At 29.4% G+C, this 16,593-nt stretch overlaps 1 protein-coding gene across 1 annotated transcript; it reads left to right on the forward strand.

The window, feature by feature from the left end:
• Positions 1-10,376: 10,376 nt before the first annotated feature.
• LOC11435694 (uncharacterized) lies at positions 10,377-14,439 on the forward strand. The gene is made up of 3 exons (XM_003624378.3): positions 10,377-11,125; positions 12,788-13,004; positions 13,570-14,439. The coding sequence occupies exons 1-3, from the start codon at positions 10,859-10,861 to the stop codon at positions 14,064-14,066; spliced, it is 981 nt and encodes a 326-aa protein (XP_003624426.1). The 5' UTR covers positions 10,377-10,858; the 3' UTR covers positions 14,067-14,439.
• The last annotated feature ends 2,154 nt before the right edge of the window (positions 14,440-16,593 follow it).

Consider the following 16,593-nt stretch of genomic DNA (forward strand, 5'->3'; position numbering starts at 1 on the left):
TATTGGTGAGAGTGGATCGACAACTTATGTTTGGTGTGTGGGGGTAGTTTAGAAGAGGAAGATCATTTGTTTTGCAAATGTGGTTTTGCAGGTTCGGTTTGATAGGATGTTTTCAAGTGGTTGGGTATGGGTGTAATCATGCTCGAGGATATTTTTCACCCTTTTCTATTACTTCTCTTCTTCAAATAGTTAACACCAAAAAGGGCTAATGTTAATTTGGAGGCGAGGAATGAAATTATCTTCTCCGAAAAAATTCAAAGATTGAAAAAATAGTTGATGATGTAAAGGTCACCTCTTGGAGGTGGCTTGCAGAATTCCGAAATAGTTGATGATAATATAAAAGTCACCTCTTCTAGCTGACTTTTTGATAGGAAAAAGGTAGAGTCTTAGTTTTATGTTGATTGGTTTTCAAACCATCTTCTTTGTTTACTTTTCTAAGACTTCTTCTTAGTTTTTGTTTGGGTCGAGTATGTATGTCTCATACTTCTCCAAATTTAAATGAGTAAAATACTATTTATAAGTCTCTCTTTTTAATCAATATATAACATTTTACCATTAAAAAAATATCAGTGTGTAATTTTCATGCAATGTAATTTTACGGTTTTTTTTTTCTTCTTCAAATACACACTAACATGCCAGTTTGCCAGAACCAATTAACTATATTCATATTTTTTTTGGTAACTAGTTACAAACCCGTGCTTCGCACGGGTTGAATAACGTATTTTTTAAAAATTTAGTTCCGAAGGAGAAATCTTATAAATTACGGAAAATTGTTGTCCTTTATCAATGTGAAAATCAAAACTGCGTAAACCAAAATTTTACAACACAGAGCCTAAAACACTACATAAAAAATAATATAACAACTATTGTAATCTCTTATTCCTTAAAGTTAACCCGAACGCAAAATTTTGCCCTAGATTTAACCTAACTTTTTTGCTTAATTTTACAGTAGTAACCCTATTTAATTTAATCAAAATGTTAACGTTAATTGTTAGGGAAATCAAAATAAACAAATCGCTCCTAATTTATCTCCTTAATTTTACTAAAAAAATTATATTAACCCTAGATTTAATTTATGCAAAATGTTATCTCTTATTTTTAAATCCCGTGACGCAATATTTAACCCTAGATCTAACCTAATTTTTTCATGTGACTTTGCTATATTAACCCTAGATTTAATTTATGCAAAATGTCATCTCTTATTTCTAAATGTTAATCCTTGATGCAATATTAACTCTAGATTTAACATATTTTTTCGCGTGACTTTATTATATTAACCCTAGATTTAATTTATGCAAAATGTCATCTCTAATTTTAACCTAATTTTTTCCTCCACACTTTTGCATTTAATGTTTATCTAAAGTAAAATAAAATGATGTTCCCAATTATATGTTGTTTTTTTGGAAAGGAATAACCGTTAATCCGTCTCGCTATACTTAACCTAATCTCCTACTTATAAATGTTCATCCGTTTTGCTATACTTAACCTATTTTATTTCTTAAAGTTAACCCGAACTCAAAATTTTGTCCTAGATTTAACCTAACTTCTTTGCTTAATTTTACTGTATTAACCCTATTTAATTAATCATGTTTAATTTAAATAAAATGTTAACGTTAATTGTTAGGGAAATCAAAATAAACAAATCGCTCCTAATTTTTCTCTTAAAATTTACTAAACAAATTATATTAACCTTAGATTTAATTTATGCAAAATGACATCTCTTATTTCTAAATGTTAACCCGTGACGCAATATTAACCCTAGATTTAACCTAATTTTTTCGTGTGACTTTACTACATTAACCCTAGATTTAATTTATGCAAAATGTCATCTCTTATTTCTAAATGTTAACCCGTGACGCAATATTAACCCTAGATTTAACGTATTTTTTCGCGTGACTTTACTATATTAACCCTAGATTTAATTTATGCAAAATGTCAGCTCTAATTTTAACCTAATTTTTCCCTCCAGACTTTTACATTTAATTTTTATCTAAGGTAAAATAATAACCTTAGATAATCACGGCATAAAAAAAATTCTTCGAAAGAAAGGATGTTAAAACAACGGAACATTGTGATTCATCATAAAATATGTATGAGCTGATTTAGAGATCATATAATCAGTTTATGAGATTAGGAATTGACATAATTTTTAGGATGAAAACAATTGGAACTAATGAGAGTGATTGTTTTGCGCTTTCCTTTTAGAATTGTTCTTGACACCTCGTTTGGGAAATGCTAAACAGGGCAATAACAACAATATTAGTCTAATGCATATTAACATGGATAAGACGTATGCGAATATAGTTACATATAATTTATAAAATAAAGGTAGCATAACTGATTTTAAGCTAAAGAAAATGTATCATGACTTCTAATTTATCTTCCTAAAAAGGCTAGATAAATGCATTCATGTGCATTATATGAACCCCGTTGACCAATTAACATTGTTGAAACAGATGGAAATTAAGCATCGCTCCCGCATGTGCATCTATAGCTAGCACCATTTGACAATGATGTCTTCGAACATTTGGTGAAACTCTCGTAATATTATCCAAATTGGTTAAGATTGAATTTAGCTGCTTTCCAAATGGTGATGCAATATGTATCCTAACACAAATATGCACATGAAATAAATAATAATGCAATATGTATTTTTAATTTGTGTGTAAAAAATTCAAAGCATGTTTGTACATAAAAAAAGAAGACCTTGACTAAGTTTATAAATTCAACAATTGGCCTAACTTGAGACAGATTGAAAAAATCGTTGTACGAAGTACATTGAGAAGAAGCCGAACTCTGACTTAAGTTATGACTGATGCTTTGACTCTAAGCTTGAGAAGTGTTAAGGTCACGACAACAATTCAAGAAACATGGTAAAAAAAAAAAATCAAATTAGATTGTGAAATAATAATTTACTCTAACATTGTATTGTGAAATCATAATGCAAACTTACTAAGTCTTAAACTTCTCAACAACCGAATAATGTAGGTTGATGAGCAGCCTCGAACCTGACCAATTGTTACATATATTTAGGTTGCCATTGACTACAAAATGGAAGCAAAGAACTCGAGGTAAATAGATGGTAAATGATAAAGCTACGAAATATTTTTCTCATAGTGTTACATCAACTATATTCTCACTGCATAAGGAAATACATCTTTCAAGTCATTATCAAACTTATACAAAATCCTATCATCTTATGCTGACAAATAAGAAAATAATACCTTTTATCTTTCAACACAATATTCGTACACAATTTCTTTCTAGTCCCAATTGGAATTATCTTGACAATCTCATGAAAAGCCCGATGATTTCTTAAAAAAATTACTATTATAAATGTTGGAATTTATACTATATGATATTATATTTGTTGGTGTCATGGAAACATATATGTTTAGTTTTTTTGAATAAGAAAAAGATATTGAAATATAATATTAAAAAATAAAGAAAAGGTTCCAAGCGTGAGTTGAAAAGAGGTGTTTGTGAAATAAATTGTGGAGAAGTAGTTTTTTAAAGTAACATTCAACAACTTCTGGTCAAAACTCATTCCATTCAATTTTATGCGTTCAAAAAATGTTCTTTTTTTAGTAAGTACTTAATTGATATTGTGTTTGCCCTAACTTCTCCTTAAAAATGTAGAGAAGTTTGAAAAAAGTCGGATCAAACGATACTTTAATCTCCCACAACGGCAATGTAGAAGCAACTGAATTTGGGAGAAAAAATTGAAAAATAGTTAAAAATATAAAAATTGGAAAATAATTAAAAGTTATTAAAAATATAAAAATTAGAAAATAATTTAAAAAATTGGTTAGGGGCAAAAATGGAAATTCATAGGCAACCTTAAAAAAAAACTCAGCCAATAATTAATCTACCAAATTGCCCCTAATAGGGGCAAAATTGTAAATTCAAAGGACATTACCTTTTACTCCAAGTCTCCAATTCCCCTAATATAGATAGATTGACGAATTCAACTAGTTTTGTAAGCTGTTTTGAAGTCAACAATGCATGACCAAAGACAGAGTCACCGTTGTTTACCGAAATATTTTGCTTCATATATAGGTGCAATAATGAACGTCTTTTTTATATTTTAGGGTGCTCTAATGAAATGTCATCATCATATCATTCATATGGTAACATGATTGTATTGTCTATTATTATCAGCCGCCATAAGCCAACCGTTAATTAAATTTTTAAAAAACTCCATATGCAAACCAACATTGACGTTGTCTTTTAGTATTTTAATAATAATAACGTGTCTATTTAAAAGTTGGAATCTTTATACAAGTGGTCCTACTCAGTCCTACCTTTTAATCCTCTGCCAAATGTCTACCCTGTTATCCAGAAATAACCCAAAAAATGATCTGTCATGTTGATAAATGATCATTGTGTCCAGACTTGTAAATTTCCTTGCAGAGCCAGTTTGGACATAAACCGAAAAGATTCCTTGTGTCCCCATCCAAAAACAATGGAATGAGATTTCCTTTTCTTGCTCACTAATCAATCATAGTGCAATGAATTGAGGGCTCTTTTCTATCCATATGCATTGTCATGATGTGGCCATTTTTTTTAGTATTTGACTAGAAAATCTGAAAATCACATTTACCATGTTAATAAGTGCGTGTTTAAGATTCGAACAATAACTCCTATATATATTAATTATGTAATATATATATATATATATATATATATATATAATCATATTTACCATGTGAATAAGTGAGTGTTTAAGATTTGAACAATAACTCCTATATATATTAATTATGTAATATATATATATATAATCATATTTACTATGTGAATAAGTGGGTGTTTAAGATTTGAACAATAATTCCTATATATATTAATTATGTAATATATATATATAATCATATTTACTATGTGAATAAGTGGGTGTTTAAGATTTGAACAATAACTCCTATATATATTAATTATGTAATATATATATATATATATATATATATATATATATATATATATATATATATATTCACATATATCTACTGAGTTACGAAGACTGTTGTAACCATTTTTTATCGGTACTATATTATTTATGTTGTGGTTATTGCTTTCTTTTTTTGTAGTGGTCAGGGTTTGAATTCGAACTTTGCATATATTAAGTATTGTTCATACCAACTCAGTTAAGCTCACGAGGACCGTGGTTATTTGCTTAATCAAATACAATAAGTTTTTGAAAGTGATGTATTCAATTTTTTGACAAAATATATATTCAAGTTATTAAAAGTTAAGATTTTTTTTTTTTTGCTCAAAAAAAATAATTGTTTTATGACATTTTTATATCAACTTATTTGATACGTGTCTTTGGTTACTTGTTAGTAGGATTTCTTTTTATTTAACGAAAATGAACGATCAATATATAAACTTTAAAAGAAATAAAATTAATGAATAATCATAATTTTTATTGTATGCAATATTATAATTCAAAAAAAAAAGTATGTGCTAGAACATGCTATCTGAGGATGGTACTAGATGATCAACTATTAATTATAGGACCAAAGGTTGGGTCCAAATTTATCCAAAAAACAACGGAAAGTCTTTGTCTAAAATTCATGATTGATGAAACGAGAGGGACATAGAGGGTTTTAATATTTAAAATGACATCTAAGATACTGGTCCTAGTAATAATAAAGTTTAAACACAGAATCTCTTTATTATGCTAAAGAATGCTAATCCAGATTGGACATGCATTATAGCAAACAAATTAAGGTGACACTTAAAGTAAACCAACTTTTTAATTCATTAATTATTATTTTATAAATAAAAGTTATAAACTAGTTGTAATGAGAAGTGTTGCAAGTCAGCAACTTGATGCTAGTGGAAAATGAAATGACTCGATTACTCTTATTTTTTCCTTCTGGTATCGTGATATATTTTTTTTTTTAGCTTAAATGCAATTTTACCCCTTCTATTTTGATTGAATATGAATTTTACCTCCTATTTTAAAATTTGGAATTTTACCCCCTCTATTTTGATTGAATCGGGATTTTACCCCCTTATTTTAAATCTCGAAATTTTACCCCCTCTATTTTACGTTTTTCAGAATTTTATCCCCTATTTTAAAATAAAGAACCAAAAAATACTAGAAAAATAAAGAAACGATTAGAAAATATGAATTTGGTAAAAAAATATAAGGAAAACAAGAAAACAAAACAAACAAAAAAAACTAAAAAATAGAAAAACAATGAAATTACAAGAAAAAATTCAATTAAGAATACATGAAAAAACTAGTTTGCACCTCTAAATATTTGCTATTTTCATGTATTTTCATACTAGTTTTTTATATATTTTTTAGAGATCATACTAGTTTTATGCATTTTTTTTTACTATTTTTTTGGTTTTATTTTTATTTTTTCATTAAAAAACATTTAATACAAATAATTAATTATGTGGGGGTAAAATTCCGAGTTTTAAAATAGGGGAGGCAAAATCCAGAACCAATAAAAATAGAGGGGGTAAAATTCCAAGTTTTAAAATAGAGGGTAAAATTGAGATTCAATCAAAATAGGGGGGGGGTAAAATTAATAATAACTATATGATTTTTCCTATCAAAAAAGACTATGGAAAATGTTAACGAGTGCCCCCGAGCACTCTTTAAGGACTTTAAATAGTAAATTTTTATGGAAAATTGTGTAGTCAATGTATTGAAAATTGAAATATTTGACTTTCTTAAGGAATAATTTCTTATTTTGAATTGCTTAAAAAGTGCCCCGGGACACTCGTTAACAAGACTCAAAAACTTTATATACCCCGATCGAGTAAAAATTTAAACTATATTCGTTGAGGTTATATGATCAAACTTTTTTGGTTCTTATTATAAGAAACAACTGACTTTTTAAGTTTATTATGTAAATGATGTATCTAGTCTATATTTATGACGAAATACATTAATTATTCAATGAACCTAAAAAATTAATTATTTTTTATAATAAGGATTGGATGGAGTATATAGAAACAAACAACAAAGAAATGTAGTAAATACTAAACATATTGATTAGTAGTTTATTTATTTTTTCGCAAAGCAAAAGTAATTTATAAAAGTAAAACAACACCTAAGGACAAGAACAATGGAAGAAAATTACAAGCAAAATCTAGCAAATAAAGACAATCTAGTATAATCAGTAGTGGAGGTTGGTCGAAATTTGTAAGAGCACACTTATAATAAAGAATATATATTATCTTTTTAAGATGATATTTTTATATCTACTTATTTGATACACCCTTTACTTTTTTAGATTCATCTAACATTTTACTTTATCTCTCAATGTGTTTTAACTATTAATTTAAGGATTTGATGTACCAATACATTCAAATTGTTGGATGTATCATATAATTTGCTATATTATTATACTGAGTATATAAATATTTATTGATCATTTAGTACAATTTAATATGAGAATAATAATATTTTAGGGCAGGCCATGTCCTATCCTAATCTACACAAAGATCTGAATAGTCAAATTACAACATAACCGAACTAAATCACAAAGGCAAATGCTTTAAGCCAATCCATTTCATTTCATCCCATATACTAATCCAAAATTGTCACATATAAAAGCCATTGGCCTACCCTCACTCCAATTTTGAATAGTTCCAACAATCATCATAGATGTACTGTGGTTTTGTTTTGTCTGCATTTACCATCCAATCCATGCTGAAATGACATCTGTCTCACATCCATGCATGGACCTACCTACCTCTAAAGAAAGATTCTTCAAAAAAGAAGAAAGAAAAGAAATCAATTAATTAAATTTTGTTATTTTTATTTTAGTTAATAAAAAAACCGTAGATGGTTTTTAACACAAGTAAAAAGAAAACAAAGGAGTCTATGATCCTGATTCAAATGACAAAAATATTAGAATTGTTAGGTACAATATTGAGTTTAAGTCTCGGTTTTTACTTTTTTCATTTATGTGTGAGTTTAATTTTCAAATAACTATTTATTTTCGTTAATCTAAAAAAAATATATCCAAAATCAAAGAAGGAAAAAGTGTAAGAAGAAAGAAATAAATAAAAGTGTATCGTTTTAAGTGGATCTATAGTCTTCTCAAATTATTTTTCTTTCTATTTTAGTTTAATACTCCTTCTTTTTCATTTTAAGTACTAATTTGTCTATGTGCATTATTTATATAATATATTTTAATTTTTTTTATTAATATATAAAAACAAATAATAACATATAAAATATTTTTGAATTTCTCTCAATGAATATTTTTAAATATGATAATTCTTTTTTTGACGGAACAAATGTGATAATTTTTACTAATGGATAATTGAATATATTAAATACTAAAATAGTGTATTGACATATATGAAACGTTCAACTATATCACTTAATATTTGAATACTGAGAGGTACCACAACTTCTGGATCAGAGATTTTTTTTTAATATTGTGTACGTTGTTACCATGAGCGAGGAATGGTTTGTCAATTGTAAATAAAATGATAAAATTACTTGTTTATATTTGATCCGATATAAATATTATAAGTGGATGTCCATATAACAAATGAGTTAGTGTGCGATACTACTAGACTATTGGACTTATTTCTTAAGTTGTTGCATTTCTCTATAAATAGAGATCAAGTGTAACATACTTGAGAATATATGAATAATAGAATACTTCTCTCTCTTCCTCTACCTTATTTCTTTAGTTTTACAACATGATCATTTATATTTATTTATTTTATTTTTTGGTCAACCTTTATATTTATTTTTATTCCACCTTTTATCATATATATCCAAACATAATAAAAGTCGTGGCCTTCAATGGTTTTAAAACTATATTAGCTCTCTTCACCAAAAAAAAAATACTCTTCACCAAAAAACACTATATTAGCTCTCGCAATTATTTGTCAAAAATGATTTAGTAATTTGACTTAATCTAAGTTTTTTAATTTCGTTTACTTTGATCTTGGAAATTGACTAAGTCAAATCTTTTAAGGTAAACAATGAACATGTGTAGATTTGACTAGGATTAAGTTCTTTCAAATGAAAAAAATATAAGTGGCTGCTTCATTTGATTAAGGAAATGGAAGGAGAAAAATCATATGATGAATGAAAAAATATTCGTCTCATTTTTCTTAAGACTACGTTGTATGTCTCGTTGATTTACTTTCTTTCTTCAAAACTCTATAAGTACCATTTTGAAAATTGAGGTGTGTGTATCTTTTATAATCTTTTTATCGATGGGAGGGTGAGGTCTCATAAAATTCATTAATGGATAAATTTGGACAATGTTTTTAAGGCAAGAGAGTTTGGTGGGTTGTGTGCGCATATTTTGCATCTATTTAATTTTGCTTTATTAGATAACGATGTGTGGGGATAAAAACTGATGGGGTGGGGGGGAATTAAAATAAATTGCACATTGTTGACAATTAATCTTTTTGGTTACTATATAATAGATGCTTCTAGTAAAAAACAACAATGGAAATATTTAATATTGAGACTTACTATTAAAAAATAGTTTTTTAGTGATAAATGTTAGTAGTAGTTAATTGTTAGTAATAAAAAAGAGTATTAACAATTGCCTCAAATGCGTGGACGTAGGTCTGTCTCTGTTATTGTGTATTATGTACCATCATACTTATAGAAAATTATAAAATATTTGAAACTATGAAATGGAATGGGAGGTGAAAAATTAACAATTTATACATTTTCATCACTTCAAACTTAATGAGGAAAAGAATGTATTTTCTTCACAAATGCACATTGTCGCAGAAATGAAGATAAAATGTTAGTAAAAAGATGAAAATACGAACAAAGGTTAGATAACATAATCATCCTATGTATTTTACAATTTCAAATGTTATGCATTCCTTTTGTATGGGACATGGGTGGCCAACAATACACTTACTCAACACATTGTCATAATTCATGACACTCAATAATGAAAATTTTCAAATGCACGAATTTGAAAAACCTTTAACAAAGTCGAAGACTAAATTAAAATGTTAAAATTTTCAACGATCAAATTGATAGCATATTATAAAGTCGATGATCATTTTCATTATCAATAATGAATTTACCATCACAATTAACAACGTTTAATAACAAACATTGACAGAAAGACGAACTTAAGAAACTATCCAAGATAAATATTTGTTTATAAGATAAACTTCCCTCATTTTTTTAATAGGATAAGATAAGCTTCTCCTAATAAGGCAAATGTATTTTAACTAAAAAATGAGGTATATTCTTTTATCCCCTTTTCTGTTTTTACTCCTCTAAGATGCCAACCAATAAAGCAACAAAAAAAAACCTAAACTTATCACCCAAGCCATTATCAATAAGGACAATTTCGTCATTTCACTTTAGCAACAACCTTTTATATTGGCACCACGTAATGAAATTTCCCTGTCTTTTCATTTCTAAACCAAAATCACTTTTTCTTTTCCCATTCGTTCTTCAGATTCTAAATTCTTTATACACTTACATGAAAAATCTATGATAAACCTCACAACATAATTCACATTAATAATCAAACACGAATAACAAAACAAATTAAATTAAATTATTTCATTTTTTTTTTCATTGTTCATTTCATAATTCATATTTTTTGAAATTTTGATCTTTTTGACCGAATTGGATTTCGTTTCCAATTGGGTTATCAAATTTCATACAAACAAATCGTGGGTATGCAACAAAATTTGATTTTGTAGCTGTGTCGTTGAATTTCTTTTTGAAATTTCCATTCTAAAAAATATATTTTTTTGTTGAAATTTTGATCCTTTTTGAGCGAATTGGATTGTTTCTTCAATTGGGTCATCGAATTTCACACGGAAAAATCGTGGGTATACGTCAAAATTTGATTTTGTAGCTTGTGGTGTTGAATTTTGTGTGAAAATGGGGACATGGGGTGGTGAAAACGATGGTTTTGAGGTTGAAGGAATAGATATAAACGTTTGTGTTGCCGCCGACGGTGATTTGTGGGTCAGTGTTGGCTCCGCCGGCGGTCCAATCGGACAATTCAGCGTTGAAAGTGAACATGATTTGGCTCATATGGTTAGTGATTTCTTAGAGAATGCTGGAAGTTTTGGTGCTGAGTCTTGGTGTAGCAGTGATAGTGATTCTGGTTTCAATGATTTTGCTCACCTTGCTGAAAAAATTCAGGTAATTATCATTATAATTATGATTATGATATGATGATTATCAAGCCTTAAATTAATTATTTGTTAAGGAAATTATGTTTTATATTTTTGTTGTTTGTGATTTTGTTTGTTATTATCATTATTCAGTTTAAAATTTAAAATGATGAGTTTGAAAGGCTTTTATGTGTGAAGTTAGAAGTTGCTATATAGGTTGTGTGGAAGAGTATCTCTATGGATTACTCTTGTTTGGTATTGTCATTTTGTAGCTGAAAATTGAAATTTTATATTTTCAACCATATGTTTTCTATTAGTTTGGTTACATTCTATGATGTTTAGTTAATATTGTCAAACCGCATCTTTGTAGTGCGATAACATAGCAGAATTTGAGCAAATCGTTATTGGTCTACAATGCGCTGTTTATATGAAGTCTTGTTTATATCGTTCTAGGCATGTAGAGTAGCGGAATTTGAACAAGCTGCTATTTTTCACAGTCTGTAATTGACAACAATAACATCTGTTGGATTTATTTTCATGGTCCTATGGTCATCTTTTATGTTGTCTGAGGCTGAGTCTCAGCTGTGATAATCTTAAGCAAGGGAGATAATTGGGAAATTGATAGAAAAAACCAAAAGAAATGATCAATTTTATTGAATATTGAGAATGGAAGAAATAATTCCCATCCAATGGACCCCTCTTACAGTAGTCTTTGATCCATTTATCAATGCTACCAAGTTTGATGGTCCCCTAACCTTACATTCCCTTATTGATTTATCTAACTAATATCCTCTAACTAACCAATTTCTCTCACCTCACAAATTAACTGATCTAACTTTCCTAACTACTTTTCTTTCGACTCGTCCTAACACCAATGGTGCTTTCCCGAGGTTTGAACCAACTATCAAGTGTGAGGGAGTACATACATGTCTTCAACTACCTGGCTAATCCCCTAGGGTTATGTGCTTGTTTGGGGCCCTGTTTAGATTGACTTATTTTGGAGCTAATCTAGTGATATAAGCACCTGCGGTACTGTTTGACAAAAATTATGAAAACAACTTATCACATGTCCATAAGCTGTTTTTAGTTTCTTTCAAAAAAGAAGAAGAAGCTGTTTTTAGCTTTTTACACAAGGACTCCAGGATAGCTTATATGAAAGCAATTTGACTTTATTTCATCTATTGTTATCGAAATAGCATATACACAAGCATTTATAAAATAAGCACTTACCGATAAAAGCTTAACTAAGTTACTTATTCAAACATGGCCTTGGTCAATTGACTATTTTCTTAGTTTGTATTGAAATAAATGTTGATGTTGATGGTTTGGTCCATATTTACAAGTAGTGGTTGTCTATATACGATATTTCAGTTTGTCAATGTTGTTCGCTTCAATTCATTTTCCTTATTTTTATTTTAGTTTTGGGTGTGCTGGAGAATTTCAACATGTGATCTCCTGTTTTTAGGAGCATGATTGGATTGGAAGTTTCTACTCCTTTGTCAATTATTTGAACTCAAGACTTGGATTTTTATTTTTTACAGCAAATAAGATACAAAAAGTAGATGTTAAAGATTTGCCTTTCTATCGTTAACTGTACAAATAAATGATTTCCTACTAATTTGTACCTTTTATAAATAATAAATGATAGTTTAATAACTTTCCTGATTATCTTTGATGTTCCATGATGCAGATCTGTAAGCGATCAATGACTCAACACGAGAGCGACTTGCTCCCAGTTGTTCATTCTCTCATACGATCGATGCAGGAGACCAACCTTGAAATGATGAATTCTGGTCCATGTTATGCAAACTGTATCAGGTTTTATTTGGCGAAGTTGATGAGACTTTCTGGCTATGATGCCGGTGTTTGTACATCTAAATGGCAGCCTACTGGCAAGATCCCTGGAGGTATGCCGTATTATATTTATCTGATTTTACTGCAGTCATGATTCTACTTGGTTTACTTGCAGTGCTAAATAAAAAATTGTTTTGTCTGCATTGATTTTTTTTTCTTACCATGGTAAGACTAAGAGAGTGAAATGGCATACTCTTTGGATATAGGTCTGGTTTGGATTAATTTTTTTATGAGAGCTTCTCAGTTAAATAGGTAAATTAAGTTTATGATTCTTCACTTGCAAAGAAGTTCTTATGAGCTTATTATAATGTTTATGGAGATGTTAAATGAGAGAGCGTCAAACAAATATGAGATGCAGAATTAATTTAAACTTGTATGAGAAATTTTGTTTAATTTACATCTTTGAATTTCAATTTAAACTGTGCCGTGTGATGCTGTTATATATAGTCATAAATTCAATACTGTGCACCAAAATTATTGCAATATATTTTTTAAATAAGTATCTTTTCAGAAGTGCTTGGCACTATTAATCTGAGTGTCAAACCAATTGCTTGTTTTATGTTCATATTATCTGCTTTTGTTTTTCAGCTAATGTTTGCGTGTAAACTTGTTATGCAGGTGATCACGAATATATTGATGTGCTGGTCGAGAACAACTCTGGGAAATCAGAGCGATTGATTATTGATATCGATTTTCGAAGTCACTTTGAAATAGCTAGAGCTGTTGATTCATACAACAGGATACTGAATTCAATTCCAGTTGTTTACGTGGGTTCCCCTACTAGGCTGAAACAGTTTCTTGGAATAATGGTAGAAGCTACTAGAACTTCTTTGCAACAAAACTCTATGCCTCTGCCTCCATGGCGATCTTTAGCATACTTACAGGCCAAGTGGCTATCACCCTATGAAAGAATCACACATTCAGACAGCAACATTGATTTTGGCAACGACGACAAGTGCTTCGACCACAAGCAATGCCACGGACATTTGAAGAAGTTGCAATCTTGTCTTCAGACCGGAATGGAAGTTGAGCGAATGTTGAAGGCTCGAAACATGGAAAGTAACCGGAGGATAAAACCTGACAGATGGAGACACTCGTTGCTCCGGCCTATTTGACATATGTACAGATTTTGGCTCTGAAGTTTCAATCGAGCGAGTGAATAAATATAATATACAAAATTTTGCGGCTTTTATTCCCCCTCGATGGAACTTTTCATACTAATAAGAAGCCTTAGCAGCAGAATAAGGCAATTTTGGTTATACATCTGTTATTTGTTTTTTATCGATGTTTGAGGTGTCACACTTGCGGAATCTTAAGTTTTTTTGGTACCCAGAGAGTTGAGTTTATGAACATTATGTAGCGGCGGCGTCACACGGTATAGTATGGGTATTGTACTATATATGATAACTTCCTTGCCTCGTATATTTATTGGGACTTGGAAATTTTGTTATATGTTATGTTATTTATTATTTTTATTTTTTTTATGTATGTTATCATTAATTTTTGAGTTATGAGCTGAAGTATTTTTTATTTCTTTGCTGTTTTTATATTTGGAACTGTGGTTGATGATTATTTTGATCATTAGCTGCTGAAAAAATAATAGTAGAACTTTGAAACTTGATTATTCAGTTATATGTTGTAGATTTCGAATTTTTATTTTTAGAATGTTTATTTTGAACTTGCTTTCAAGGCCATGTCTAGTCTGCACAAGTTCAATAGGTTTTTCATGGTACAAGACCCTTTTCATCCATTTCATTACAAAGTTTCATCACATTAATATACACTCTTCAGAGTTCAGACCAAGTCTTTTCCTTTATTGTTCTCTGTTTCCACCATCGGCCAGCCACCTCCACTTCACGGCATCCCACCGTAGTTGTTTACTCGCCTTTGACCATGAAAATACCACCTTTGAACTTCACTCTTCCTCCTTTAAAAAAATACACCATTGAAACCCAAAACACTATCCATCAACATTTCAAAAAGAGGCCAAAGCTTTAGTTTTCGCCAACTGCCAAAACAATATACACTAAAAACAAGTGTCAATTACACTCAATGTAGGATTGACAAACCACACAATGCGCTTATTATTACTTAGCTTTTTTTGATTGGATAAACAACCACTTTCAAGGCGCCACGTAAAACGCTTAACCTTTCAGAGACATGGGAACGACCAAAGCTTGTTCCAATCTCCTATTCATACATGTTTATATGATGTCAACACAAACCCAATAAGCACTTTTTGCTACGTAAAAGCCTTTTTTTTTTTTTGTCAAATCTCCAAATAATTGTATCCTTTCAAGATTAAATATATGAGCTTCAGAATTTCATTTGCATCTCTCTCATTAAATATATTATGAATAAGGTTAGTATTCTAATTTCTAGAGTTTGTATCAATGAGTCTAATAACCTTAGCATTAGCGAAAGAATTTGATGCATGCAATAGACACAATAAGTTCAAGATCACTCTTAAGCCAAGGAGTGCTCCAAATAGATATTTCCGACCCATCACCAATTCTCCAACGATAACCTTCCTTCAAAAACATTTTAAGAGGTCGTGATGCCACACCTGAAAATAGTTTATTCTCGTTTCTTTTAATCTCTTAATATTACTAATTAGCACATAAAAAATTAAAATACTACATTAATGTTGATATTTTTAAAATAAATATTAGTTTTCAAAAAAAAATAAACATTAGTTGAGATACAAGCACATAATGTTGATATCTACCTGGACCAGATTTCATGAATATAGCATATAATATTATTAAAAAAATTAATATAACACATAATATGAATTTATTTTTTTGCTATATGTTTTCTATATATAATAGTTACCATTTCTTATTCTATATATGAATATGAATTGTTTTGAAAGCAGAAGAAAAAAGGCAACATACACTTCATAATATCCAAAAGTATCACAACGTAAAAAACATCCTTTCAATAATAGAAATTAAAGAGCACAAATTGAAGAAGTTGATAACCAATAAAATCTAAACCAACATGCTAAGAGTTTATTAATTACACTCACTCTATTATCTCCCACAGTGATTTCAAATCTTATTGAACAACATCATTTTCTTTGACATAACAATATGCATCCATTAACGAGATGGAATTAATGACTTCACGAACAAAAACAAGATATATATTAAGGGTCATTAAGCCAAAGCTTAGCAAGATGAATAGGTGAAGTACAAAGCCTATGAATCTCTTCAACTTTCCAAAGAGTGGCTTCAACACTTCCACATCTTGATTGATCCCATTATTGCTTACAAAGCATGTATGTAAGATAATGCAATGGTTGGCCATACAATAGTGGAATTTTTTTCATGAAATTTTGGTATTTTGTTGCAAGCTCCACTAAAGCATCTGTAGCACAAAATGAACTTATTTTCTTCCAAATAAAAAGAAACTATTTATTTATTTTCATCATACCCATGCTTGCGAGTGAAGTGAATTAAGATAAAGGTTAAATATTATATTCCAATTTGAAGAAGAGAAAAAACTATATAATTGAATTCTTATCTACTTTTCAGAAATCAAAATCATTAGAAAAATATGAATTGGACTTCAAGTGTTCTGAAATTTTCTGAGATGGTGAAAGTAACCTCTTCCCCTCTCTCTTTTCCATGAGACGAA

Source organism: Medicago truncatula, chromosome 7 (genome assembly GCF_003473485.1).
Source record: "Medicago truncatula cultivar Jemalong A17 chromosome 7, MtrunA17r5.0-ANR, whole genome shotgun sequence".
Taxonomy (NCBI): Eukaryota; Viridiplantae; Streptophyta; class Magnoliopsida; order Fabales; family Fabaceae; genus Medicago; species Medicago truncatula.